Consider the following 27,112-nt stretch of genomic DNA (forward strand, 5'->3'; position numbering starts at 1 on the left):
AACAGAGCCTGGAACCGCACACTGGCACCTGACCCTGGTCTTGAGGACCGGGCTGGGTGGGTCCTGGACTGGGTGATGCTGACCTGACCGGCCTCGGCCTGCCTCCAGGCTGCAGGGCTCTGCGCCCTCTTCCCTCCGCCGCGGAGACCCTGAAGCCCCGCACGCCTGGCTAAGTGGAGGGACGCTGTGCTCCCGCTCTGGCTTCCTGGACCAGCAGAGGCGGCTGGCGGGGCTGAGGGGTGGGGTGAGGAGCAGGAGGCAGGAGCTGGGTGTCCTTCCAGACGGGTCCAGCGCAGTGGCCACCTGGCCGCCAGAGCCTAGGAGCCCCTCCCTGGTGAGCAGGGCAGTGAGAATCACCCCCAGCTCTAACAGAGACAGCTTTATTGAGATCCAACAAGCTGGAGTAAGGGAGCAGACAAGCCTGTGGCTGCCCACCCATGCCCCGCCATGGACAGTGCCCGGAGGCCGCAGCCCCATCACCTGCCTCCCCTGGCCAAGTGTCCACCCTACGGCTTCCGCCCCAGAGGAACGGCACAGGGGACCCCTCCCCTGAGCACCTCACATGCCCGTGGCCTTTAGGGGCCAGAGGGGCGGCCTTCAGACCCATTGTCCTCTCAGCTGTGGGGTGTGGAGGTGGCAGGGAGGGAGGACTATAGGCCTGGCACACTCCTCCCGGTGCCAGCCGTGGGGAAGCTGGCTCCCTCTGCCTGGGAGAGCCCAGGTCTCGGTTACTGCCCACGCCTGCCATCCTGCCAGGCCCTCCAGCCCCTCCCAGAGGACAGGGTGGGAGGCCCTGCACATGGGCACCGTGCCGGGTCAGCGAGCCCTGAACAGCAGGGAGGAGGGGCCTCCGGCCGCACTCAACCTCACAGATGGCTGCGGCCACGTGCCTGCTTAGGACATGGGGGTCACAGTCTCCGGGGACTCCGGGTGACAGCATCTGCCTGGGGACTGGGGACTGGGTGGGTGAGGCCTGGGTGACGAGGTGTCAGGCCTGCCCAGTCTCCTCGGGGTCAGTAGGTGAGTTCCAGGGACAGTCCTGGTGGGCAGTGCTGGCTCCCTGCCCCGCGGCGGTCCTCTGGGGACGGCCTCTGCTGTCGCCCAGCCTGGTGAAGAAGCCTGGGGGGAGCTTCTGGGTGGAGTGGGGGCCTTGCGTGGATGTCCGTGGTCACTCCGCGTCCTCCTGCAGCTCCTGTCTGTGCAGGGCCTGGAGCCGGCTGCCTGCGCTCTGCTGGACGGCCTCCAGCCCCTCCGCGTCCAGCTCCCGCAGCAGCAGCAGGACGGCGGTGAGGACGTTCTAGGTGTGGGGTGGAGAGAGCCTGCCTGGGGCCTGCGCCATGACCCGGAGGGCCTCGGGCAGCCACCCACCCAGCCCTGCCTGAGCCCTTGCTTCTGAGGGGGAAACGGAGGCACTGGCCCTGAGGGCACAGGACAGCTCGGGGCGGCTCCTGTGAGAGGGGGGGTAGAGCTAGGCCTGGGTTCCCCACCCTGTCCCGGCTGAGGAAGGGGTGGTTCCCAGAGGGAGCTCAGCCCTCAGAAGCAGCCTGCACTGCAGGCAGCAGTGGTGGTGGTGCAGGCTGGGGAAGAGCCTGCTCCACGGCCCCTGGGGACCTCGGGGAGCCCGGGGCACTGAGGGTTGACCCCAGGCGCTACCTAGGCAGCTCTGCCTCCCCCAGGCCGTGGTGGGGTGGACTCAAGTGGGCACTGCTGAGGACTGGGCCAGGCAGGCCAGACCTCTGCCCATGAGCTGAGCTGTGGGGCAGGGCCATGGGGAGAGGCAGGAGCCCAGGACCCAGGCGGTGCTGTGCTCGGTGAGTGCTGGCGCTGGGTAAGGCGGTCTAGAAGCGCACCGGGGCCCCGACGGTGGGAGCTTCCTGGCTAGCATTCCACTCCTGCCTGGCCCTCTGGCCACCCTGGCCGGGCTGGGACCTCATCACACCTACCTGAGCACAGCAAGCTTACTTGGCCAACTCGAAGCACAGGTCCTGAAAGTTTGCTGCACTGAAGCAACAGGGTGGGCCAGCAGCTGGCGCTCCGGAGCTGGCCCTGCCCAAGCCCCCTCCAGCACACACTAGGCTCTGCCCCTTTGGGGGCCGGGAGAGCCAGCGCCTGCCATGGCTGTGTTCTGGGCAGGGAGCTGTGGCCACTCACCCTGTTCCTGTGCCCACACAAGGTGTCCCTCTCTGAGAAGGAAGGAGACCGGTCTCTGGCAGGAGACTTCAGGCCAAGCTGGTCCTGGATGCTGCTACAGAGAGGGAGACAGGGCCTGGGCACTGGATGGCTTTGTGAGGGGTATTTGTGGGTCAGATTCCAGCAAGAGCAGGGCCAGCCGTAGCAGCAATGTCAGCAGAGGCACGGCAGGGGCATGAGCCCTCCCTCCCTCCCTCCCCCTTCCCCCAGGGTGCTCCCCGTGGCTCTTGTGCTTCTCCTGAGCACTGAGCACCCAGAACTGCGACCCAATGATGGGTTCTCATCTGGGCACTGTGGGGAGGGCAGGGGCAGCCTCCATCCAGGCCCGAGGCAGCCTCGAGCAGGAGATCCCAGCCGGCGCAGGGGCTCATATTCCACCACCCTTCTGCAAATGGTGCAGATGCCTGACCTGCCAGGTGGCTCTACAGAGCCCAACCTGACCATCGTCTTCTCAGCCACACTCACGACTGGCAGCAGACTCCTTGGAGATGCCTGCACGCTGCGGGAGGGGCCGGCAGGCTCTCCGGGGCCTCGCCCCACGCTGGCAAGAATGTCCTGCCCGGCTGCAGAGGGTCCTGGGACAGGCTGGGCTCTGAGACAGGTGGGGCAGCGCCCAGGCTCACCCTGCCTCCTCCATGCCACTCAGCAGGCTGTGACCGGTCGTGGCTGCCGTGTGGCTGAAGGTGCTCGTGCTCAGTGTGTACGTGGGCTCGGGGAGGCCCGTGGCCGCGCCCTCTCTGTCTGGTGCAGCGCTGATCTCGTCTCCCTCCATCTGTGCACGCGTCAGCTCCTCCTCTGTCACAGCTGCAGGTGGACGGCAGGAAGCAGGGCTTCCAGCCGCACCTGTGATGCTGTCACCCCCCCCCTCCCCATTGCTGGATTGCAAGGCCAGGGCGGGCCATCTTTCGCATCCCCAGCCCCACACGTTGGCTCGGGACACAGAGCAAGGGGTGCTTGTGCCACTCGGCTCCAGCCTCACAGCACCACGGATGTTTAATGTGTGACTGCAGGGGAGCGGATGACACCACGCTTGCGAAGGTGTTCTGCCACTGTGTTAGGGGACGTCCCCTCCTCACCGCTGTCCACCCCTGCGCTGGGCCTTCAGGCCCGGGGGTCACGTACGGGAAGGAGGGGGGAATCAGCCTGTCCAGCCTGCGGTATGTAAGCTGTGACAAGGTCACTGGTGGAAGACCTGCACTGTGCCAGGCCGCGTGGCTGGGTCGCAGTGCTGGGCGATGCAGGCCGGTGGGAAGGGGTTTCCCCCATGGGAACTGTACCTCAAGTCAGGGCTGCAGAAGCAGGAGGGGCGATCCCGCGGGCGCTGCTGCCGCCCACCGCCCGGCCCCTCCTCAGACCTACCCTGGTTGTCCAGCTTCTGCAGGTGGGGAAGGTTCCGCAGCACTGTCATGCGGTAGAGGTGGGGGCTGGCGCCGCAGCACGGGTTCTCGGCCAGCCACAGCACCCTGAGGTGAGGCAGGTCCTTCAGGTAGAAGAGCTGGTCCAGGCTGGGGATCCGGTTCTTCCTCAGGTACAGCTCGCTCAGCCGCCGGCAGCCACTCATGGGCTCCAGGGTGGAGACGCTGTTGACACTGCGGGGACAGCACCAGTGACCCGTGTGACACCCATGTAGCACTGAGGGAACAGGAGCCTCTATTGCTGTGCATCCCATTTCCAGACTGAGTACCGGAAAAGGGGACACCTTTCCTCAAATGTTCCCCAGCTCCCCCAACTCCAGTGACAAGCTCTCCTTAGTCTGCCAGTCACCTGGGAACCGGGCACCGACCCGATCCTGGGCTGTGGAGAGGCAGATGAGCATCTGGGGTGGTGGAAATGGGGAGATAAGGAAGATGTACCCGAGGGGGCCACAGGGTGAGCTGGCCAGGGTGGGCCTGGCTTGTCATCAGGGAACGGCCACACGATGTGGTCATGAGAGTACAGAGTTTCCTTGGGGTGTCAATGCTGAGGCCTGGTGCTGATGTGGCAGGGTGGGCTCAGGAGGAGGAAAGCCATCAGAAGGCCCGGGGGGAGCCCTGGGAACTGGGCAGGAGCTGCGTGTGGGAGAGCCAAGTTCCCAGGGTCTCAGCTGCTCTTCCAAAGCCGCAGTCCCAGGCTGTGCTGAGAGCAGCCGCGTTTCCCCTCATCAGCAGGTCCCATGGGGAGGCCCGGAGCACCCCCACACCTGGAGCTCGAGCGGGCAGGAGGGGTACCTGAGCGTGATCACCTCCAGGCTGGGCATCTCCCGGCATATGGAAATCTGGGGAGGGAAGAAAGAGTCAGGCAGCTCGCGTGGCACCCATGTCCTGATGTCACTCATCTACCTTGACCTCTCGAGCTCACGCCGAGGCTGAGGACAGTGACTCGGGCAGTGGGGGGTATCAGAAGGAACCTGGCACACTGGGTGCGGCCCTCAGTGCAGGGGAAGGTGACATTTGGACAACGTGATTGTCACCAAACGCTCCAGCCATAGAGACAGAGCATTTATTGCTTTTGAAGGACATCAGGTCATGGGCCGCAGGATGCCCTACACTGAAATGAGAACCTCCTCACAACCCCTGAGACGTAACAAGGATGGACGCTTCTTGTCAGCAAATCCAGGAAAGGCAGACAGGGTTGAAAGTGGGTTTCAAAACACACAAGCATTGTCTCTTCTGTGGAACGGGGCAGAGCTGCTCAGGTCCTGTGCGTTCGGTCTTCACAGACCTGCACCCTCAGCTCCATGTTCCCGCTGGTCTCTGCAGCAGAGAGGCTGGAGTTGGGGGGCCTGAATCCGGGGCTGACGGAGGGATGCGAACAGCCCTGACAGCAGCATGTGTCTTTGGGGGTGATCCTTCCCATCAGGCCTAATGCTTCCACTTTGCATCCTCCAAACAGGACCCACAAGCGACATGAGACTGAGCCAGTGCCACAGCTTAATCATTCCATTCTCCCGGAAAGAACTAGAGCTTTTGGGGGTTGAGGCCATTTAGCCACAATCAAGTTCACACTTACATCTGTCAGACAGCTGCCCCTGGGGAAAGAAAAGATGAACATTTGAAATCTTGTTGGAGTTACAGAAAAGCATTTTTAAAATCCTGAAATTTAATGAGGAGTATCTATAAACCTTAACATGCTACGATTAAAGAAGCTCAGTGAGAAAGAAGTGTTGTCCTGATAACTGGGAAGGGTGTCAGAAATGGTTAGGTTGTTTTCCGTCAAAGTTGGATGGTTTTCTTAGGATGTGCTTCAGACTGAGGCGCAGTGTTCTGTTTGTAGGACGCAGAACGACTTATGCTTTCAGTGCAGTTATTTTTCCCTCCCTGCCATATACAAGGGAGTCTTGTAGGAGGCCAAGTTCAAAGGCTAAACTTGCAACTAAGGAAGCAAACTTTAAAGGCCTGTAATGGAATTGTTTCTCTCTGCACCAGAGCACTGACCACCTCTTGCAAAACAAGGAAGCACATTGTTGGAAGCCTAAGGCAGAGAGGAATCGTGGCCGGCCCTGGGGATGAGCCAGGGCACCGAGGTCGCAGCAGGCCGCACTCCCTTCTGCTGCTGCCCCGAGCGGTACGGTGTCCCCACGGAGTCCCCAGGTTTTGCCCTCTGCCAGGGTCTCTGGTTGGCCCAGCGAGACGCAGACACCGGGGTTCCGTCGCTATGGGTCCCACAGTGTCCCTGCTGTCACTCCCAGGCAGGGTCTCGGCACAGCCTTCCCTGCGAGCAAAACAATGCTCAAGGAACCGGCGGCCCCAGTTGGCGCTCTTCTTCTAGAAATGCCGTTATCACCAGAGATTGACCGGGGGACGGTCTGGATGACTGGTGACAACTCTGAATGTCACTGAGAGCCTCGGGTCCCTGGCCGTGACAGGCCCTGGGGAAGGGCTGGCAGGCCGCGGGTCCCCGGCCCTGTCGAGTGGGCGCCAGCCGGCCGGGGGCGGACGCGTCCCCGGTCCCCGCGTCCCCGGGTCCCAGCCGGCCGGGGGCGGACGCGCCCTCGGGTCCCCGCGTCTCCGCGTCCCCGGGTCCCGGCTCCGCCCCTCCCGCTGGGCCTGCCCGGCGCCGGGGTCTCCGCGCTTCCCCGCCCGGACCTCACCAGCAGTTGAGCTTCCGCACACTGTGCAGCTCCGAAGCCTTGGCCCGGGACAGAACCATCTTCCGAGTGAGCTTCATGGCGGCGCCGCCCGCCCCGGCCGGGCCCGACACCGCGGAACCCGCGCCTCAGGCCCGCGACGCGTCTCCAGGGGGCGGGGCCTGAGTGGTCAGGGGCGGGGCCTGCGAGCGCATTGGCGACCGGGGAGGGGCGTGGCGGCGCAGGCGCAGTGCGGCCATCTTGGGCCCGTGGCTCGGCCTTTCCCCGCCCCTTGGAGCTTGCGCCCAGTCTTGCGCATGCGCGGGCGCTCGGCTCTGACGCAGTCACAGGCGACCGCAGGTGCGCCGGCCGTGTGGATCTTGGTTCCCGCTCTTGCGTCTGCGCGAGGATGAGAGGACGCTACGAAGTCTTCGCGCCCGGGCCGGGAGGCGGGAAGGGCTAGGGCGGCCCCGCTGAGTTGACCGCGGAAATCCCTCCAGAGCGGCTCCGCAGGGCCGCGCCCGCCAGGGGACTCCGCCCACGAGGGAGGGGGAACTGCACCGAGGGAGCCCGGCCCACCAGGGGAGGAGTCCACCGAGGAAGCCCCGCCCACCAGGGGGAAACCTCACGGAGGAAGCCACGCCCATCGGGGGGAAGGAATCCACCGAGGAAACCCCGCCCACTATGGAGGACCTCACTGAGGAAACCACGCCCACTAGGGAGGACCCCACTGAGGAAGCCCCGCCCACTAGGGGAGGACCCCACTGAGGAAGCCCCGCCCATCGGGGGGAGGAGTCCACCTAGAAAGCCCCGCCCATCGAGGGGATAGGGGGGGTCCACCGAGGAAGCCCCGCCCATCGGGGAGTACCCCACCGAGGAAGCCCTGCCCACCAGGGAGGACCTCACTGTCGAAGCCCCGCCCGTCTGGGAGGAGTCCACTGCGGAAGCACGCCCACCAGGGGGGACCCCACTGAGAAGGCCCCGCCCACCAGGGGGACCCCACTGAGGAAGCCCCGCCCATCGGGGAGCCCTGTCCAGCAGCTCAAGCCTGAAAGCAGGGATTGTTAGGAGACGGCTTGGTCCTTGCCCCCCTGGCTGGATTCCTGACCGCTGTCCCTGGCCGGCCTTTCCTCAGTCCTGTCCCTTGAGGAATCCCGCTCAGGCCCCGTCTCCTTCAGCTCCAAGCCAGGCCTAACCCCAAGACAAGTGTGAGTGATGTGAGGGACACGGGCCAATGCAGGCCTCCCTTCACCATGCCAGGGCCTGGGCTGCCCCTGCTCCCTGCTGTGCTCTGGGCCAGCACCTGCTCCTCCTCATTGCTGTCCTGTGTCCTAGCAGCATATCCAGGCCGCTGGCACACTCTGCTACAAACTTGAAGACAGTCAAGTCCTCAGACTTCAGCCCTGGCCTGGTCATTGCTGCCCGCATAGCAGAGCTGGCCATCCCCCCTCCCCCGCCCCTGCCTCTTGGGGCTTTAGGGACTTGCCCCACATTCTCCAACTCTTTGAGGGTTTCTTCTTGTAACGAGTGCTGCAGTTGTGTAAAGCCCAGTTCCTATTTTCTTCAAGTCTTATTTCACAATACTCCTAAGGGGCCTGATACAGGCAAAAAATTACCCCAACTTGCATCAGCCAAACATGAAACATGGGCTTCCGTGAGGAGGCTGGGTAGAGCTCCATTCTACCTGGAGGTGACCTGGCCACCTCCATTGGCCTCCAGCTCCGGGCACAGCCTTGACTGTTCAGGCCCAGTAGAAAACTGTTCTTCCCAGTCCCTCACCTCCAGGTTCAGGGACTGGTTCCATTTGGATCTCGCACTGGGCCATGCACGCCCTGGTTGCTGGGCTGGTCACAGGTAGCTCTGGAACTGGGAGAGTGATCAAAGGGAGATCTCAAGTGCTATCCCCACCGGAAGGGAATTGCTGGCACTCAGCATAGGGCTCTGGGACATAGATGGCACTTAACACAGGGTACTGGCTGCTGTGGGGACAGGCCAGCACTGCCTGGTTCTCGCTTGTTTCCTGGCACACATCCATCCTGTTTCAGCTATTCCCCTCTGGTAGCAGCAGAAGTGTGGGGTTCCCTCTAGGGCCCTGCCTCCCCAGTGCCTTGCAAGTGTGGAAGACACCCCTTGCACCCCTGCTTGAGGCCACTCACCTTATCTAGCCAGGTTCCCTGATCCATGCACTGGGGTTCCTGGCCCTCAGACCAGGGAGTAGTACCCATGTGTGCTGGGGCCGGCCGGGCTGGGAGGGCAGCCCCTCCCTTGTTTGCTGCAGGACCTGGTGCTTTAGATCCAGCTGTCATGCTGGTGGCCACGTCTGTAACAGTGAAGTGACACTAGACCCGACTGACACTCCTCTCCTTACTGCCGGGTGTCAAGAGCAGTCCTCTGAGCAGTCCTCTGGAGTTGCGTCTGCAGTGTGCACTGCTCGGCTCAGACTCCAGGCCCCCGTCGCCTCAGCCTGTTTTGGTAAATCAGGTTCTCTGGCACAGCCATGCATGCACCCGCACTGCCTTGCTTCAGCACAGCAGACGAGGCGGCTGAGACAGATCGCATCTGGCCTGTCCAGCCTGCCATAGTCACTGCCTGCTTCTGGAAGAGACCGTGCTCTGTGCCTCACCCCTTCTGCTGTGGCTTTAGGGTACAGGTCCTGGCGTGAGGGCTCGTGGCATTCAGCCCACCACCTCTTTAGCCAGCTGTGGTTTCCCGCTCACAGCCAGAGCGGGCTTTGAATCATAATGTCCACACTGTGAAAACTCTGTGTGCCACGTCTTTCATCTGAACTCACGTTGACTGTCAGGGCTGGCACAGGCTGCTTCCAGTGTGTGGTCAGATTTTATTAGATTTTATGACCTGCTCCGGTAATGGCCGTGGTGATGGCTCCAGTGGCTTTCTCTGGAGGAGAAGGGGGTGTGTGGGGTACCGTGGCACGGGGCTCCATCAGAGGTGCTCAGCTCATTATCCTGTCCCTAAGTGATGTTGCCACAGAGCCCCAGATACTGGAAACAGAAGCCCGCCCCCATCACCAGCCTTATGAAATATTAACGGCTGGCCGCGTTTTTAGTTCATGAAGCTGCTAGGGAAGGCGCACAGGTCTGGGCTCAGCGGGCCTGGTGGGGGTCTCGACTTGTAACCAGGTTCCAGAACACGTCACCTTGAGCTGAGCAGGTTGGCCGACACCCATAACTATAGCTGGCACTGGGCCACTGGGCCACTGGGCCACTCTGCCTGGATGGCCACACTCACTGCCACCCACCCTGTGACCTGGTGCCCACAGCCCTGGAGGACAGGCTCCTGTTACCCTGTTTTGTGAAAGGGATAGGGAGCAGTCCCGGCAAGTGGGGGGATGGGGTGGGGGTAGGGAGTGGGGGGAGGATAGGGAGCAGTCCCAGCATGTGGGGGGATGGGGGTGGGGAGTGGGGGGAGGATAGGGAGCAGCCCTGGCATGTGGGGGACGGGGGTGGGGGAGGATAGGGAGCAGTCCCAGCAAGTGGGGGGATGGGGGTGAGGGTGGGGGTGGGGGGAGGATAGGGAGCAGCCCCGGCATGTGGGAGCTGCTTTGTAGAGACTGGGTGGGTGGGCACCTCCGCCCTCCGGCCACCTCTCCTCTGGGCTCCAGCAGCAGCAGCAGCAGCAGGGACTTCCAGAGGAGCCTGAGGCGGGCAGGGGTCTCGGGGGCGGACAGGTGCAGCTCAGGGAGGGGTAAGGGGCTGCCAGTTCATCTTGAGCAGACCCCTCGTTCCATCGGAGGCCACGGGGGCCTCTTGGCTTTCCTGGACTCTGCACCCACTGCAGATGGGGGGGAGAGGACAGCGGGCGTTGGGGTTGATGGGGCGGCCGCTTGGGAGCGCGTCGTCTCGGGATTCGGGATCCAGTCCCTGCCGTGGCTGGGAGGGCGGGGCCCGGGGCTGCAGGGCTGCGGCTCCGATCTGGAGGAGCCCAGCCTCACTCAGCAGCCGCGGAGGTGTTTGAGCAGATGTGGGTCCCCCCTCCCCTCCCCCCTCCCCAGGGCCTTCCAGGTGGTTCAAGCCCCGCTGCTGTGGGAATAGAAACATCTGGAAGCATTTGCAGGGGGGGCGGGTCCTGCTCCCGACTGCCTGCCGTGCTCCGCAGACCTGGTGACGCAGAGCACTGCAGGCGGAGCCGGCTGTGCGGGCTGTGTGGCTGGGCTGGGCTGGGCTGGCTGGGAGGTGTGGAGGCCCTGCGTGTGACCATACAGGGTGACACAGGCATCTGCGCAGGTACGCGTGCCTGAGGGGCTGGGGTCTCAGAGGCGAGGGGCTGCAGTGGCCTGGCTGCAGAAGGGAGCGCTGGGGTGCAGGGTCATGGGGGTTTGCAGGGAGAGGAGGGGGAGAGGGGCTGGGGCAAGGAAGGGATGGAGAGGTTCAGCCGTGGACTACACATAGGGTGTGGGGTGAAGCTTAGGTTGGGGTACAGGCGCTGGCTGGGTGCAGGCTGGGTACACGTGCAGGGGTGACTGTGAGGCCAGGGCAGGGATGCAGGGACAGGGAGGGAAGGGTCTGGGTTCAGGTGCAGTGCGGCGTGGACTGGCATGGGGTGCAATGTCCTGCCTGCCCAGTCAGCCTGCTCTGTCTGCTCCTGCAAGGGGTGGCGGCGGGCAGCTGGGGCTCCAGAGCCCCTCACAGGAGACCACAGGGCGCCCAGCTCATCTCTGCAGTGCTGCCTGGGTGCCCGGGGGGGGGGAGGGACGTTACAGCGGGGGAGGCCAGTCCTGTGTGTGCCCGCAGTGGGCCTGTTGTTTGTTAGCAATGTGTTTTCCTGGTGGGGTCTCAGCAAGGTCCGGGCTGGGCAGAGCAGCTCTGGGGCTACCCGAAAGGGGGTGGCATGGCCCCTCTGGGCAGCGCTCAGATTTAGAGACCCATGCCCTGCGCCCCCTTCCCGCCTGCCTCCTCAGCTACCGCAGCCGCAGGTCTGTGGTCCGGTGCCCGGCGGGTGTCTCTGTGTGTCCTGGGTCCAGGTGTCTGCTAGCAGCTGGCCTCTGGAGTGTGCAGCGCCCACCTGGACTGCTGTGTGGAGGACGTGGCTCGTTGGGGCAGAGGTCGGGAGCCTCCTGGGTGTGTGTGGGCAGAGGGCACGAGCAGCTCGTCAGGCCGTGGTCAGCCTTGGTTTTTGGGGTGCGTCCCCCCATTTCCAGGGAAGGGGAAGGGAGGGTGCTGGGCCAGTGCTCTGCGGACTGTCACAGTGTGGCCTTCCGAGGGCAGCGGGGGTGGGAGTGGACCTCAGCCCCCCCCCCCAGCTCTTCTCAGCATGGCTGCTGGACTGTCACAGTGTGGCCTTCCGAGGGCAGCGGGGGTGGGAGTGGACCTCAGCCCCCCCCCCCCCCGCTCTTCTCAGCATGGCTTCTGATTAGCAGGGTCTGGGAAGCAAGAGCGGGACCGCCCCGCTCCACATCCTGAGACAGCCAGGTCCCTCGGCCTGCCACGGCCCTGTCACTTGCAACATCCTGAGGATGGCTGTCCCGCGGGGGGGGGGGGTGGCCTCTAGCCTGGCTCCTGTCCCTCTACCATCACTGGGCTCGTCTGCCTCCCTCGAGGGCCTGCTGGGAGGCAAGGGGCCAATGCCTTGCACCTAGAATGCCACTGAGGGAGAAAGCAGAGTCCGCTCTGCTGTGCAGGACACTGTCTGACTGTCACGCCGCAACCACAGCCCCTGAGAAGGGCGCAGAGAGCCCGTGATGGGGAGGGGTGGAGGGACAGGTTGGCCCTGTCTCCTGAGGGGGCAGAGGGCAGGGAGGACTCGCTGGCCTGTCGTTGACTCATTCATGCGGATGGTGAGGGTGGCAGCGGCGGGAGGGCGGTTGTGGTCACTGCAGACCCAGGAACTTCCACAGGACACATGGTTCCTTTTCCTTTGCAAAGAGAGGAACTGGTCAGCCGCTCTCTGAGCTCTCAGCACAAAGCCATAGAACTGGGAGAAACAGGTCAGCCCAGACTGTGGGCTGCTTCCCAGAGTGCACCGGTGCCTGCTGGGGAGTGTGGGCTCCCTCCGTGCGCGGTGACCGTCCACCTCGTCCCCGTGTGCAGGGACCCTCCTCCTCATCCCTGTGGACTCCCAAGCAGGGACTGGCGCATGCGTGCGTGTGTGTGCACGTGTGTATTTGTGTGTGTATATTGTGCATGCATGTGTGCATGTGTGTGTGTGCACGTGTGTATTTGTGTGTGTATATTGTATATACATGTGTGTGTGCACGTGTGTGTGCAGGGGAGCTGCAGGTGGGTCACAGTTGTGGCCCCTGGGACTGGGTGCTGGGGACCCTGGCAGCACGGCTTCCACGCCGTGAGACCAGACGCAGGCAGCCTGGGCCAGCGGTCGAGCCTCGTGCAGGAGGCCCAGACTTGCCCTCTCAGAACTGCCCTCTCGTCTTCCCCTTTCTGCTCGTCTGAGCTCCTCCTCCTCGTGGTGTTTTCCAGAACCCCCAACCTCACACGCTGGAGGAAGATAGCCCTGGAGGAGACGGGCCCAGCGTGGAGCAGCTGCGGACGGGGGTTCAGGATGGAGCCCGGGGCCCCAAGGAAGGCCGGCTCTGAGCAAGACGAGGGTTTTGGGGTGCAATCCAGGAGGGCCACAGACCTGGGGGTGGTCCCCAATCTCCGCCGAAGCAACAGCAGCCTTTGTAGGCACAGGCGGCTGCCAGGTGCCTTCAGCAGCAGTGAGAAGGTAAACGTCTGCAGGCCCAAGGTGGAGGGAGGTCGCCATGGCTCTGGTGCCCAGGCTCTGGGTGGACAGCCTGCTCACCATAAGGGCTCCAGGCCAGACACGTGCTTTGGGAGAGGAGAGCTGGGAGGGACACATGGCTTCAGTGCCACCCTGGCCACAAAACCCAGGGTGGGGCCCGTGGGTGCACTATGCCAGCTGGGGGAAGGCCCGCCCGTCCTCTGCACAGCGATGGCCCAGCCTGGGGCCCTGGCCTCCCCGGCTGCCAGCATGAAGACACCAGGGCGTGGCCAGGTACAGGCTCCCGCCCCCAGGTGTTCCCCTGCCACACTGCTCTCATGGGGGCTCTGCGGCTTACCAACTATCCAGGCTAAGTACTTTCAAAGTGGGCCTGTGGACAGAGCGTGTGGCCCTGGCAGCAGAGCTCCTGCTTAGCTCCTGACCCGCAAATGCAGGGTCCTGAGTTCAAACCCTGGTACTACCTTTCCCACAAAAAGCAGGGCCTCGGGGGACGGAGCGCACAGATTTGCTCCTGTCCCTCAGCCCACGCCAAGAGCTTGTGCAAGCTTGTTGGGGAGCCCAGGAGTCCAGGAAGGCCTGCTGCACTGTGGGGGTGAGGGGCTTTCCCATCTCAGGGACTCAAGGTGCCTTCTTATCTCCAGCAAGAAAACCTGACTTCGTGGATCCCCGAGCACATCAAGAAGAAAGAATGTGTGTATTTTGTGGAAAGTTCCAAACTCTCGGATGCCGGGTATGTGGTGCGTTTGCGTGTCTTCTGCTTCTGTGAGTGGGGAGAATGGCCCACAGCCCTCCACGGGGTCCGCGAACCCCAGAAGCCCCTGGCCTGGCTCGGGCCTCCTGCTTACAGATGGACCTGGCACAGAGGGCTGCTGGCGTGTCTGGAGTCTCCAGGTGCTGGGGCGTGTGGTGCCCCACTCAGTGCGGATGGAGGCCAAGGGCTCTCTTTCTCTACTCTATTCCCCATGACTGGAGAGACAGGATGTAATCCATCTGAGATGTGCTCCGAGAGAAGAGGAGGGGGAGACAGAGGAAGACAAAAAAGAGGAGAGAGGAGAGAGAAAGGAGAGAAGGGGAGGCGAGAGAGAGAGAGAGAGAGAGAGAGAGAGAGAGAGAGAGAGAGAGAGAGAGAGAGAGAGCGGGAGAGAGAGAGGGAGAGAGAGAGAGAGCGGGAGAGAGAGAGAGAGAACGAGCTTGCAAGCAGTCTCCTAGGATCCTGCTAGCCCAGGGTCTCGGCCTCCTTCCCAGGGCTGTGGGGAATGCGGCCCCTCCCTCTCCAGCGGTGGAGAGAGGCAGGGAAAGTATCCAGCTCCCCCAGCTGGCAGAGGACGCGCCGTGTGTTCCCTGGCTGATCTGGGTCAGATTTCATCTGCTTCTAGACTTTTTTTGGTCTCCTCTGTGTTCCCGAGTCATTTGTTCCTGTGAAAACAGGAATCTAAAAAGACCTAAATTCCTGATCAGGAGCGCACCGCTCACCTCTTCCTTCTCCGGGTCCCCGCGAGCGCTGGAGGAATGAAATGCGTTCACTCCACACAGGTGGGGAAAGTCGCTGCAGGATGCTGGCGTGGTGGGACCCCCTGTGGACCCGGCACGCATCTTCCCTCCTGACAGGGAGCGGAAAGCAGAGAGGGTCCAGGATCACGCGCTGAGCCCAGCGCGGAGCAGATGGCCTGCGGCCTGGCATTGTGCTCAGCTTTTTATTTGGAAATGATGATAGATTCAAAGGAAGTTCTGACCACCCAGCAATCAAGTCCCCGTCCCGAGTGGGGGCTCTGCCTGCTGGCGGTGTAATAGCAGAAGTGGAACTTCAAGGAAATGAGAACAAGAGGTTTTGCTTTTTAAGAAGTGCAAGTTCAGGGCTGGGAGTTTGGCCCCATGGTAGAGTGCGTGGCCTACCACGCACAAATCCCTTCCTTCAGCTCCTCCTTACCACATGCACAGGAAAAGCCAAAAATGGCGCTGTGGCTCAAGTGGCAGAGCGCTAGCCTTGAGAAGCCCAAGGACACTGCTCAGACCCTGAGTTCAAGCCCTAGGACTGGCTACAATAAAAGTGGAAGTTCAGCCTTGCTGTCCTGTGGTGTGTGTGTGTAACTGTCCTGTTTTCACACGTAGGTTTCTATAACCACCGCCACAGGACACAGCTGCTTGCTCCCCCTGAGGTCTTCCTGTCTCTCCCCTCTGAATCCTTTGAATCCTCAAATCCCAGCGCAGGGCATGTGGGCCATCGCAACCCAGCTGAGAGCACTGCCTTTAAGTGGCTGCTGTCACTATTTACAACATATAATATAACTCCTCATAATCTACTAGTATTGACATTTTGCAGTTTGAATGAAGTGTAAGGGAAACACGACCTCCTTTTCCTTACCGCGCCTAACTCAGCTGTTTAAAACGAGCATCGAGGACCCCGTGACATAGGGGTACACTATCAGCGTGGTTTAAAAAGTCGAGGGATGGGGGCCGGGAGTTTGGCCTAGTGGTAGAGTGCTTGCCTAGCATACACGAAGACCCGGGTTCGATTCCTCGAACTACATACATAGAAAATAGCTGGAAGTGGTGCTGAGGCTCAAGTGGTAGAGCTCTAGACTTGAGAAAGTCCAAGGACAGTGCTCAGGCCCTGAGCCCAAGCCCAGGACTGGCATAAAGAAGTTGAGGGATGGAGGTGTGGCTCAGCAGTAGAGCACCAGCAGAGCAAGCAAGCCAAGCACATGCAAGGCTCTGAGTTCAAACACAGGCACTAGCAAGAAGAACAAGAGCAGCGAGCACGGTCGGCTCACCCACAGATTGCTTCCCATTGCCTCTGCCTCCTGGCTGATGTTCTGGAATGTCTTCTTTAGCCCCTCTTCTGCCCTGTCCCAGTGGTGACAAGTTCCCAGAGCCTCGCTTTTGGCGACATTGTGACCCTCTCCTGTGCTCTTGAATTGGGTAGGGGGTCTGCGTCTAGGATTCTGGGTCGGCCATTCTGTCGTCCAGGCCCTGCATCGCTTCCCCTGGGAAGGCGCTGTGCGGCCGCTCTGCCTTCCTGATTTCTTTTCTGTCTCTAGCGTTGGGAGGTTGACTGGGAGGTGGCACGGTGCACCTGTTGGGGTTTTAGGGTCTGCATGTGTAGTTTGGAGCCTTTTCAAAGATCAAATGCAGTAGGGGAGTGTGCGTATCATTTCCCCGATCTTTCCTTGTCCCTTCTGAGACCCCTGGTGTGCCTGAATGATCTTTGTGACAGTGCTGCTGGTTCCAGAGGTGCCATAGCCATTCACTTGGTTTATTTTCTCTCTTGTGAGGCGACTTGCTACTGGCTTACCTTCTAGTTTGTGGATTATTTCTCCTTTGTCTTTTTCATCAGGTTGAGTCTGTCCACTGAGTTTTTAAACTATTTAGTCACTGGGCTGGGAGCGTAGCCTAGCGGTAGAGTGCTCACTTGGCAAGCAGGAAGCCCTGTGTTCGATTCCTCAGTACCACATACACAGAAAAGGCCAGAAATGATGCTGTGGCTCAAGTGGCAGAGCACCAGCCTTGAGCAAAATGTGTCCAAGGACAGTGCCTAGGCCCTGAGTTCAAGCCTCACGAGTGGCAAAAAAAAATGGTCACTGAATTATTTTTCAGTGTAAGATTTTCAATTATAATGTTCTTTCTTTGCGGATCTTTCTTTTTTCACCCATTTCTGGAATGTTAGTGGTTGTTAGGGAAGCATTTTTAAGATGGCTGCTGTGAAATCCTCGTCTTGGATTCTCCACATCCATGTTTCCTCATGGGTGAGTTTTCTGGTTCTCAGTGAGGCTGGTAATTTTGATTGGGTTCTTAGTAGTTTCTGTTTTATTCTACCTAACTCTGGTCCAGCACCCTGTCCTGGCCACATAGGAAGGAGTCCATCGAAGGTCCCTGCTACATACAGAGAGCACAGAAGACCACCCACCAAACACACCACCTACACCAAGAGTCACTCCAGATCACCACCAAACACACCAATACACCAAGAGACACACCAGATCACCACCAAACACACCAATACACCAAGAGTCACACCAGATCACCACCAAACACACCACCTACACCAAGAGTCACTCCAGATCACCACCAAACACACCAATACACCAAGAGACACACCAGATCACCACCAAACACACCAATACACCAAGAGTCACACCAGATCACCACCAAACACACCACCTACACCAAGAGTCACACCAGATCACCACCAAACACACCAATACACCAAGAGTCACTCCAATCACCACCAAATACACCAATACACCAAGAGTCACACCAGATCACCACCAAACACACCACATACACCAAGAGTCACACCAGATCACCACGAAACACACCAATACACCAAGATTCACACCAGATCACCACCAAACACACCACATACACCAAGAGTCACTCCAATCACCACCAAACACACCAATACACCAAGAGTCACACCAGATCATCACCAAATACACCACCTACACCAAGAGTCACACCAGATCACCACGAAACACACCAATAAACCAAGATTCACTCCAGATCACCACCAAACACACCAATACACCAAGAGTCACACCAGATCACCACCAAACACACCAATACACCAAGAGTCACACCAGATCACCACCAAACACACCACCTACACCAAGAGTCACTCCAGATCACCACCAACACACCAATACACCAAGAGACACACCAGATCACCACCAAACACACCACATACACCAAGAGACACACCAGATCACCACCAAACACACCACCTACACCAAGAGACACACCAGATCACCACCAAACACACCAATACACCAAGAGTCACTCCAGATCACCACCAAACACACCACATACACCAAGAGTCACTCCAGATCACCACCAAACACATCACCCACACCAAGAGACACACCAGATTACCACCAAACCCATCACCTACACCAAGAGTCACACCAGATCATCACCAAACACACCAATACACCAAGAGTTACACCAGATCACCACCAAACACACCAATACACCAAGAGACACACCAGATCACCACCAAACACACCACCTACACCAAGAGTCACACCAGATCACCACCAAACACATCACCTACACCAAGGGACACACCAGATCACCACCAAACACACCAATATACCAAGAGTCACACCACATTACCACCAAACACACCACCTACACCAAGAGTCACACCAGATCACCACCAAACACACCACCTACACCAAGAGTCACTCCAGATCACCACCAAACACACCAATACACCAAGAGTCACTCCAGATCACCACCAAACACACCAATACACCAAGAGTCACTCCAGATCACCACCAAACACACCACCTACACCAAGAGTCACTCCAGATCACCACAAACACACCAATACACCAAGAGTCACACCAGATCATCACCAAACACACCACCTACACCAAGAGTCACTCCAGATCACCACCAAACACACCAACACACCAAGAGACAGACCAGATCACCAACAAATGCATCAATACACCAAGAGTCCCTCCAGATCACCACCAAACACACCAATACACCAAGAGTCACTCCAGATCACCACCAAACACACCACCTACACCAAGAGTCACTCCAGATCACCACAAACACACCAATACACCAAGAGTCACACCAGATCACCACCAAACACACCACCTACACCAAGAGTCACTCCAGATCACCACCAAACACACCAACACACCAAGAGACAGACCAGATCACCAACAAACGCATCAATACACCAAGAGTCCCTCCAGATCACCACCAAACACACCAATACACCAAGAGTCACTCCAGATCACCACCAAACACACCACCTACACCAAGAGTCACTCCAGATCACCACCAAACACACCAATACACCAAGAGTTACACCAGATCACCACCAAACACACCAATACACCAAGAGACACACCAGATCACCACCAAACACACCACCTACACCAAGAGTCACACCAGATCACCACCAAACACATCACCTACACCAAGGGACACACCAGATCACCACCAAACACACCAATACACCAAGAGTCACACCAGATCACCACCAAACACACCACCTACACCAAGAGTCATACCAGATCACCACCAAACACACCACCTACACCAAGAGTCACTCCAGATCACCACCAAACACACCAATACACCAAGAGTCACTCCAGATCACCACCAAACACACCAATACACCAAGAGTCACTCCAGATCACCACCAAACACACCACCTACACCAAGAGTCACTCCAGATCACCACAAACACACCAATACACCAAGAGTCACACCAGATCACCACCAAACACACCACCTACACCAAGAGTCACCCCAGATCACCACCAAACACACCAATACACCAAGAGACAGTCCAGATCACCAACAAACGCATCAATACACCAAGAGTCACTCCAGATCACCACCAAGCACATCACCTACACCAAGAGTCACTCCAGATCACCACCAAACACACCACCTACACCAAGGGACACACCAGATCACCAACAAACGCATCAATACACCAAGAGTCACTCCAGATCACCACCAAACACACCAATACACCAAGAGACAGTCCAGATCACCAACAAACGCATCAATACAACAAGAGTCACTCCAGATCACCACCAAACACACCACCTACACCAAGAGTCACTCCAGATCACCACCAAACACACCAATACACCAAGAGTCACTCCAGATCACCACCAAACACACCAATACACCAAGAGTCACTCCAGATCACCACCAAGCACATCACCTACACCAAGAGTCACTCCAGATCACCACCAAACACACCACCTACACCAAGGGACACACCAGATCACCAACAAACGCATCAATACACCAAGAGTCACTCCAGATCACCACCAAACACATCACCTACACCAAGAATCACACCAGATCACCACCAAACATACCAATACAACAAGAGTCACTCCAGATCACCACCAAACACACCACCTACACCAAGTCACACCAGATCACCACCAAACACACCAATACACCAAGAGTCACACCAGATCACCACCAAACACACCACCTACACCAAGAGTCACACCAGATCACCACCAAACACATCACCTACACCAAGGGACACACCAGATCACCACCAAACACACCAATACACCAAGAGTCACACCACATCACCAACAAACACACCACCTACACCAAGAGTCACTCCAGATCACCACCAGACACATCACCTACACCAAGAGTCACTCCAGATCACCACCAGACACACCACCTACACCAAGGGACACACCAGATCACCAACAAACGCATCAATACACCAAGAGTCACTCCAGATCACCACCAAACACACCAATACACCAAGAGTCACTCCAGATCACCACCAAAGACACCAATACACCAAGAGTCACTCCAGATCACCACCAAACACACCACCTACACCAAGAGTCACTCCATATCACCACCAAACACACCACCTACACCAAGGGACACACCAGATCACCACCAAACACACCAATACACCAAGAGTCACACCAGATCACCACCAAACACACCACCTACACCAAGAGTCACTCCAGATCACCACCAAACACACCAATACACCAAGAGTCACTCCAGATCACCACCAAACACACCAATACACCAAGAGTCACTCCAGATCACCACCAAACACACCAATACACCAAGAGTCACTCCAGATCACCACAAACACACCAATACACCAAGAGTCACACCAGATCACCACCAAACACACCACCTACACCAAGAGTCACTCCAGATCACCACCAAACACACCAATACACCAAGAGACAGTCCAGATCACCAACAAACGCATCAATACACCAAGAGTCACTCCAGATCACCACCAAACACACCAATACAGCAAGAGTCACTCCAGATCACCACCAAACACATCACCTACACCAAGAGTCACTCCAGATCACCACCAAACACACCACCTACACCAAGAGTCACTCCAGATCACCACCAAACGCATCAATACACCAAGAGTCACTCCAGATCACCACCAAACACACCACCTACACCAAGAGTCACACCAGATCACCACCAAACATACCAATACAACAAGAGTCACTCCAGATCACCACCAAACACACCACCTACAGCAAGAGACACACCAGATCACTACCAAACACACCAATACACCAAGAGTTACACCAGATCACCACCAAACACACCAATACACCAAGAGACACACCAGATCACCACCAAACACACCACCTACACCAAGAGTCACACCAGATCACCACCAAACACATCACCTACACCAAGGGACACACCAGATCACCACCAAACACACCAATACACCAAGAGTCACCCCAGATCACCACCAAACACACCACCTACACCAAGAGTCATACCAGATCACCACCAAACACACCACCTACACCAAGAGTCACTCCAGATCACCACCAAACACACCAATACACCAAGAGTCACTCCAGATCACCACCAAACACACCAATACACCAAGAGTCACTCCAGATCACCACCAAACACACCACCTACACCAAGAGTCACTCCAGATCACCACAAACACACCAATACACCAAGAGTCACACCAGATCACCACCAAACACACCACCTACACCAAGAGTCACTCCAGATCACCACCAAACACACCAATACACCAAGAGACAGTCCAGATCACCACCAAACACACCAATACACCAAGAGTCACTCCAGATCACCACCAAGCACATCACCTACACCAAGAGTCACTCCAGATCACCACCAAACACACCACCTACACCAAGAGTCACTCCAGATCACCACCAAACACACCACCTACACCAAGGGACACACCAGATCACCAACAAACGCATCAATACACCAAGAGTCACTCCAGATCACCACCAAACACATCACCTACACCAAGAGTCACACCAGATCACCACCAAACATACCAATACAACAAGAGTCACTCCAGATCACCACCAAACACACCAATACACCAAGAGTCACACCAGATCACCACCAAACACACCAATACACCAAGAGTCACACCAGATCACCACCAAACACACCACCTACACCAAGAGTCACACCAGATCACCACCAAACACATCACCTACACCAAGGGACACACCAGATCACCACCAAACACACCAATACACCAAGAGTCACACCAGATCACCACCAAACACACCACCTACACCAAGAGTCACTCCAGATCACCACCAGACACATCACCTACACCAAGAGTCACTCCAGATCACCACCAGACACACCACCTACACCAAGGGACACACCAGATCACCAACAAACGCATCAATACACCAAGAGTCACTCCAGATCACCACCAAACACACCAACACACCAAGAGTCACTCCAGATCACCACCAAACACACCAATACACCAAGAGTCACTCCAGATCACCACCAAACACACCACCTACACCAAGAGTCACTCCAGATCACCACAAACACACCAATACACCAAGAGTCACTCCAGATCACCACCAAACACACCACCTACACCAAGAGTCACTCCAGATCACCACCAAACACACCACCTACACCAAGAGTCACTCCAGATCACCACCAAGCACATCACCTACACCAAGAGTCACTCCAGATCACCACCAAACACACCAATACACCAAGAGTCACACCAGATCACCACCAAACACACCACCTACACCAAGAGTCACACCAGATCACCACCAAACACATCACCTACACCAAGGGACACACCAGATCACCACCAAACACACCAATACACCAAGAGTCACACCACATCACCACCAAACACACCACCTACACCAAGAGTCACTCCAGATCACCACCAGACACACCACCTACACCAAGGGACACACCAGATCACCAACAAACGCATTAATACACCAAGAGTCACTCCAGATCACCACCAAACACACCAATACACCAAGAGTCACTCCAGATCACCACCAAACACACCAATACACCAAGAGTCACTCCAGATCACCACCAAACACACCACCTACACCAAGAGTCACTCCAGATCACCACCAAACACACCACCTACACCAAGGGACACACCAGATCACCACCAAACACACCAATACACCAAGAGACACACCAGATCACCACAAAACATACCAATACACCAAGAGACACACCAGATCACCAACAAACACACCACATACACCAAGAGATACACCAGATCACCACCAAACACACCACATACACCAAGAGACACACCAGATCACCACCAAACACACCAGTACACCAAGAGTCACTCCAGATCACCACCAAACATACCACCTACACCAAGAGTCACACCAGATCACCACCAAACACACCAATACACCAAGAGTCACTCCAGATCACCACCAAACACACCAATACACCAAGAGTCACTCCAGATCACCACCAAACACACCACCTACACCAAGAGTCACTCCAGATCACCACCAAACACACCAATACACCAAGAGTCACTCCAGATCACCACCAAACACACCAATACACCAAGAGTCACTCCAGATCACCACCAAACACACCAATACACCAAGAGTCACACCAGATCACCACGAAACACACCAATACAGCAAGAGTCACTCCAGATCACCACCAAACACACCACCTACACCAAGAGACACACCAGATCACCACCAAACACACCACCTGCACCAAGAGTCACTCCAGATCACCACCATACACACCAATACACCGAGACACACCAGATCACCACCAAACACACCAATACACCAAGAGTCACTCCAGATCACCACCAAACACACCAATACACCAAGAGTCACACCAGATCACCACCAACCAGAGCCCATCCTTGGCAGGAAGCTCTGTCCTGTCCTGGCAGGGTCAGCGGGGCTCAGGCTCTCTGGGCCCTGCTGATGGCTGGCAGGGCCGGTGTGAGCGGTCACCACCTCCACCTGTGGTCCTCTGATGCGTGGCAGGCCTGGGCCCTCCTGGGTGGGGCGGCGTCCTGGCTGTCCCCTCACGGGGCGCTGGCAGCAGGGACGTGGTGTTCCAGCTGTTGACCGGCAGGTTACCTTCCCAGGAGGGTGGTGTGCGCATGTGGTTACATGAAGGACCAGCACCTGGAGGAGGCCACGAAGCCCCGCGTCTTCCAGGGCCAGGAGTGGGACCCGAAGAAACACGTCCAGGAGATGCCCACAGACGCCTTTGGTGACATCGTCTTCACGGGCCTCAGCCAGAAGGCGGGGAAGGTCAGTCTCCACGCTCCTCCTTCCCTCAGTGTGGAGTGGTGGTGGCCTATGCAGACGGTGGTGGCAGATTCCTGTGGCAGGGGGGAGAGGCTGGCGGGAGCCTGGCACAGAGACTCCCTGTGCTCAGGGCTGGGGTGGGTGGGTGGAGAGACACTCATTCTGCACCGCCTGCAGAAGGCCTGCGGAGCTCCCCAGAGGAGCCAGGGGCCCCCGGGGACCTCGAGCGCTGTCTCATCTGCGTCTGGGGAGATGTGGGCGTGGGGAGAGGGGGGTCGGGAGGGGAGAGCTGAGGTGGACAGGGAGCCCTGGGGACCGTGGGTGGCCCTGCTGTGGGGACAGGCTTGAGCCAGAGCTTGGTGGCTGTGCAGGGTCAGCAGGGCCGAGCTGAGCTTCAGGACCTGCACGGAGGGCAGGCCGGCCCTCTAGGTCTTTAATTGTACTGCTCTGGCTATGACCTGTTTGCTGTGATAGACCCTGGCCTCCCAGGCCTTGTGGCCGCCGAGGTAGGGTTCTGTCCAGCCTGGGTCTCCTGAGAGCCACAAAACCACAGCGGCAGAGTCCACGCGATGCTCAGCTGAGGACCTGGTAGAGGAGAGCCTGGGCACAGGGAGAAGGGCAGTGCTGAGAAGAGGACCAATTCTGGCCAATTCCACCAGCAGGCCCTGGCCAGCCGGGGGGGCAGGAGGGGAGTAGAACAGGGAAGGACTGAAATTCAGTAGCCAATTAACCAGCAAAGGTGGTGCAGGGCTGGTGGCGAGGATGGAGAGCCAGGTCAGGGGGTTAGGTGTCTGAGAGGACAAGGAAAGAGGAGTGGGGCCGGCTGGCTCTCGGGGGGAAGGGGCCCCCAGGGCTCCCCCGTTTCTTATGGTCTGTCCCTCATCTGTTTTCTTAATGGGTCTGGGTCCAAGATACCGGGCCTGGGGCTGGGATGGGCTGGCGGGTGGGGCGCCAGGGTGGGTGGGAGGCAGGGGCTGGGGTGGGCAGCGCACCCCCTGCCCAGCGTGAAGGCCTCATGCCCCCCCCCCGTCCTGTCCGCAGTACGTCCGGGTCTCGCAGGACACGCCCTCCAGCCTAATCTACCACCTCATGACCCGGCACTGGGGCCTGGACGACCCCAACCTCCTCATCTCGGTGACCGGCGGGGCCAAGAACTTCACCATGAAGCCCCGGCTGAAGCACATCTTCCGGCGCGGCCTGGTCAAGGCGGCCCAGACCACAGGCAGGTGCCAGGCCCGGGCGGTGCAGGCCCGGCGCGGGCTGGGCGGGCCGTGCAGGGTCAGGCCTGCCGCGGCTCTGTCCTCCTCCGCGGCCTCTGGCCTTGCCGTGGGCAGGGCTGACTCCGGCTCCTGACGCCCCCGAGGCCTCCAGCGCGGAGCATCTTGGCTCGGTGAGGAGGCCAGTAGCCAGCGTGGGTGGTCAAGTCCTTGCGGTCGTGGAGGGAGGGCCATGTAGGCTTTTCCCTGGGGGGCACTGGGCCTGGGATTGCATTGCTTTCCAAGGTCACCCTTTAGTGTGAGGGCCTAGAAGGCCCCAGGCCCACGGACAGCCCGCGCCTCGCCACTTTGTGGGGAGTTATGTCCCCTGGGGGACCTCGAGTGGCCTTGATCCGCAGCCTTAGTTCTGAGCTCCTCAGAGGGAGGCCGGCGACACATGACAGCACCGCTCTGGAGGTCACAGGAGCGCAGGGTCACCAGCCTGCCCCCTCCCTCCATCCTTGTAAGCCTTAGCTGTGTGTGGTCGCGTGGTCTCTGTTTAGTGTGGCTAGCTGGCCACTCAGTGCCCCGCCCGGCGTCCCAGGCCTCGGTTTCGCCCCTTGGCGCTTGCGTCTTCTCCACCAGCCTCCCCGCGGCCCCCTTCCTGGCGTCACATTGGCTCATACTTCACAGTTCCTTTCTTCTGAATAGGCACAGGTTTCTGGGGGCTGAAAGAAAGCAAGCAGGCAGACAGCAGAGTGGCCTTTAGCCACAGGCCCGAGGCTATGGATCCAGCCGTGGCTGGCTCCGTGGCTGGGCTTCCTGCCGTGGAGGCTCAGCTAGTGTCAGCCCCGGGTCTCTGTGCAGCAGGGCCTGATGGGAAGCGACCCCTGCAGGGTCATTGTCAGCTGTGCCGTGGACGGCAGGGCTAAGGAAGAGGGGACGCAAGAGACACTGCTGAGGCCCCAGCCTTGGGCATGGAGGAGCCGTGGGAGGGGAAGAGAGATGGGAGGCCCTCGTCCTGTGGCGGAGGCTCCCTGGGCGGGCAGAGCCGCCATGCCCGCTCTGTCCGCAGGGGCCTGGATCATCACGGGAGGCTCCCACGCAGGCGTGATGAAGCAGGTGGGCGAGGCCGTGCGGGACTTCAGCCTGAGCAGCAGCTACCAGGAGGGGGGCGTCACCACCATCGGTGTGGCCACGTGGGGCACCATCCACAACCGGGAGGGGCTGGTCCACCCCACGGTGAGCTGGGGCGCCGGAGGGTGGGCGCCCAGGAGTGGGGGGGGCGGGCGCCCGGGCGAGCGAGGAGAGCACTGGACTCCGGCCTGCCTCAGAACTAAGGATGAGCCCACTGGAGGGCCATCAAGAGGAAGCTGCATGCTGGGGGGGGGGCGCCGTGGCTCTCACCTGTCACCCCACCTACTGAGGAGGCGGAGAGCTGGGCCAGCCAGGACAGAAGGATGTGTGTGAGACTTACCCCCAGTGAGCCAGCAAAAGTGGAGGTGGAGCTCAAGGGGCTGAGCAGCGGCCTTAGGTGAAAAAGCCAAGCAAGCACATGAGGCCACGAGTGCAAACCTCAGTGCTGGCATTACCCAAGAAAGGAGGCTGCATCTTCAGGGCTGCTCTGATGGGAAATGAGACACAGACCTGGGCGTGGCCCTTCCCAAAGTGTTGCACCCAGACTATCTCCCCCCAGGGGGCCACGGCATCGTGGTTTCTGGCTGTCAGTGCCAACCCAGGGTGAAGACAGAGCCTCAGCTTATCTGCCACGGCAGGGAGAAGTGATGGCTTGAGAACTGGACTTGAGTTGGGGAAGTTTCCCAGGGCTCATTGCATTCCTCACGCGCTCTCACGCACGGTCAGGACGTTCGGGGACGGTG

The 27,112-nt window shown here is 58.9% G+C and overlaps 2 protein-coding genes across 5 annotated transcripts in view; one reads left to right on the plus strand and one right to left on the minus strand.

The window, feature by feature from the left end:
* Positions 1-458: 458 nt before the first annotated feature.
* Positions 459-6,431, minus strand: Cfap410 (cilia and flagella associated protein 410). Of its 4 annotated transcripts, none has more exons than XM_090350059.1 (7): positions 6,260-6,431; positions 5,179-5,197; positions 4,398-4,444; positions 3,550-3,779; positions 2,814-2,994; positions 2,152-2,242; positions 1,072-1,297 (listed from the first exon to the last, which is right to left on the minus strand). In XM_090350059.1, exons 1-7 carry the CDS (start codon positions 6,334-6,336, stop codon positions 1,169-1,171), a joined length of 774 nt encoding a protein of 257 aa, XP_090206185.1. In that variant the 5' UTR covers positions 6,337-6,431; the 3' UTR covers positions 1,072-1,168. The 4 variants fall into 4 exon arrangements, with proteins under 4 accessions (XP_090206156.1, XP_090206166.1, XP_090206185.1 ...); XM_090350050.1 differs by having other exon boundaries at positions 2,152-2,245; XM_090350030.1 differs by having other exon boundaries at positions 459-1,297; positions 2,152-2,245; positions 4,398-5,197; positions 6,260-6,334.
* A 6,248-nt stretch (positions 6,432-12,679) lies between these two features.
* The window catches only part of Trpm2 (transient receptor potential cation channel subfamily M member 2), a 57,768-nt gene continuing 43,335 nt past the window's right edge, over positions 12,680-27,112 (plus strand). The window contains 5 exon segments of the mRNA XM_090350073.1: positions 12,680-12,916; positions 13,576-13,664; positions 23,871-24,039; positions 25,078-25,258; positions 26,308-26,474. Of these exon segments, the coding sequence (XP_090206199.1) occupies positions 12,752-12,916; positions 13,576-13,664; positions 23,871-24,039; positions 25,078-25,258; positions 26,308-26,474 (771 nt within the window). The 5' untranslated portion in view covers positions 12,680-12,751.

The sequence above is a fragment of the Megascapheus bottae genome, chromosome 1, assembly GCF_031878675.1.
Source record: "Megascapheus bottae isolate mThoBot1 chromosome 1, mThoBot2.hap1, whole genome shotgun sequence".
NCBI lineage: Eukaryota > Metazoa > Chordata > Mammalia > Rodentia > Geomyidae > Megascapheus > Megascapheus bottae.

Coding starts and splice junctions, on each gene's coding strand:
- Cfap410 (XM_090350030.1), bottom strand. CDS start 4,436: ATGCCGGGAGATGCCCAGCCTGGAGGTGATCACGCTCAG. Junction 3,780..4,397: donor CTGGAGGTGATCACGCTCAG/GTACCCCTCCTG, acceptor CTGTCCCCGCAG/TGTCAACAGCGTCTCCACCC. Junction 1,298..2,151: donor TGTGTGGGCACAGGAACAGG/GTGAGTGGCCAC, acceptor CCCCACACCTAG/AACGTCCTCACCGCCGTCCT.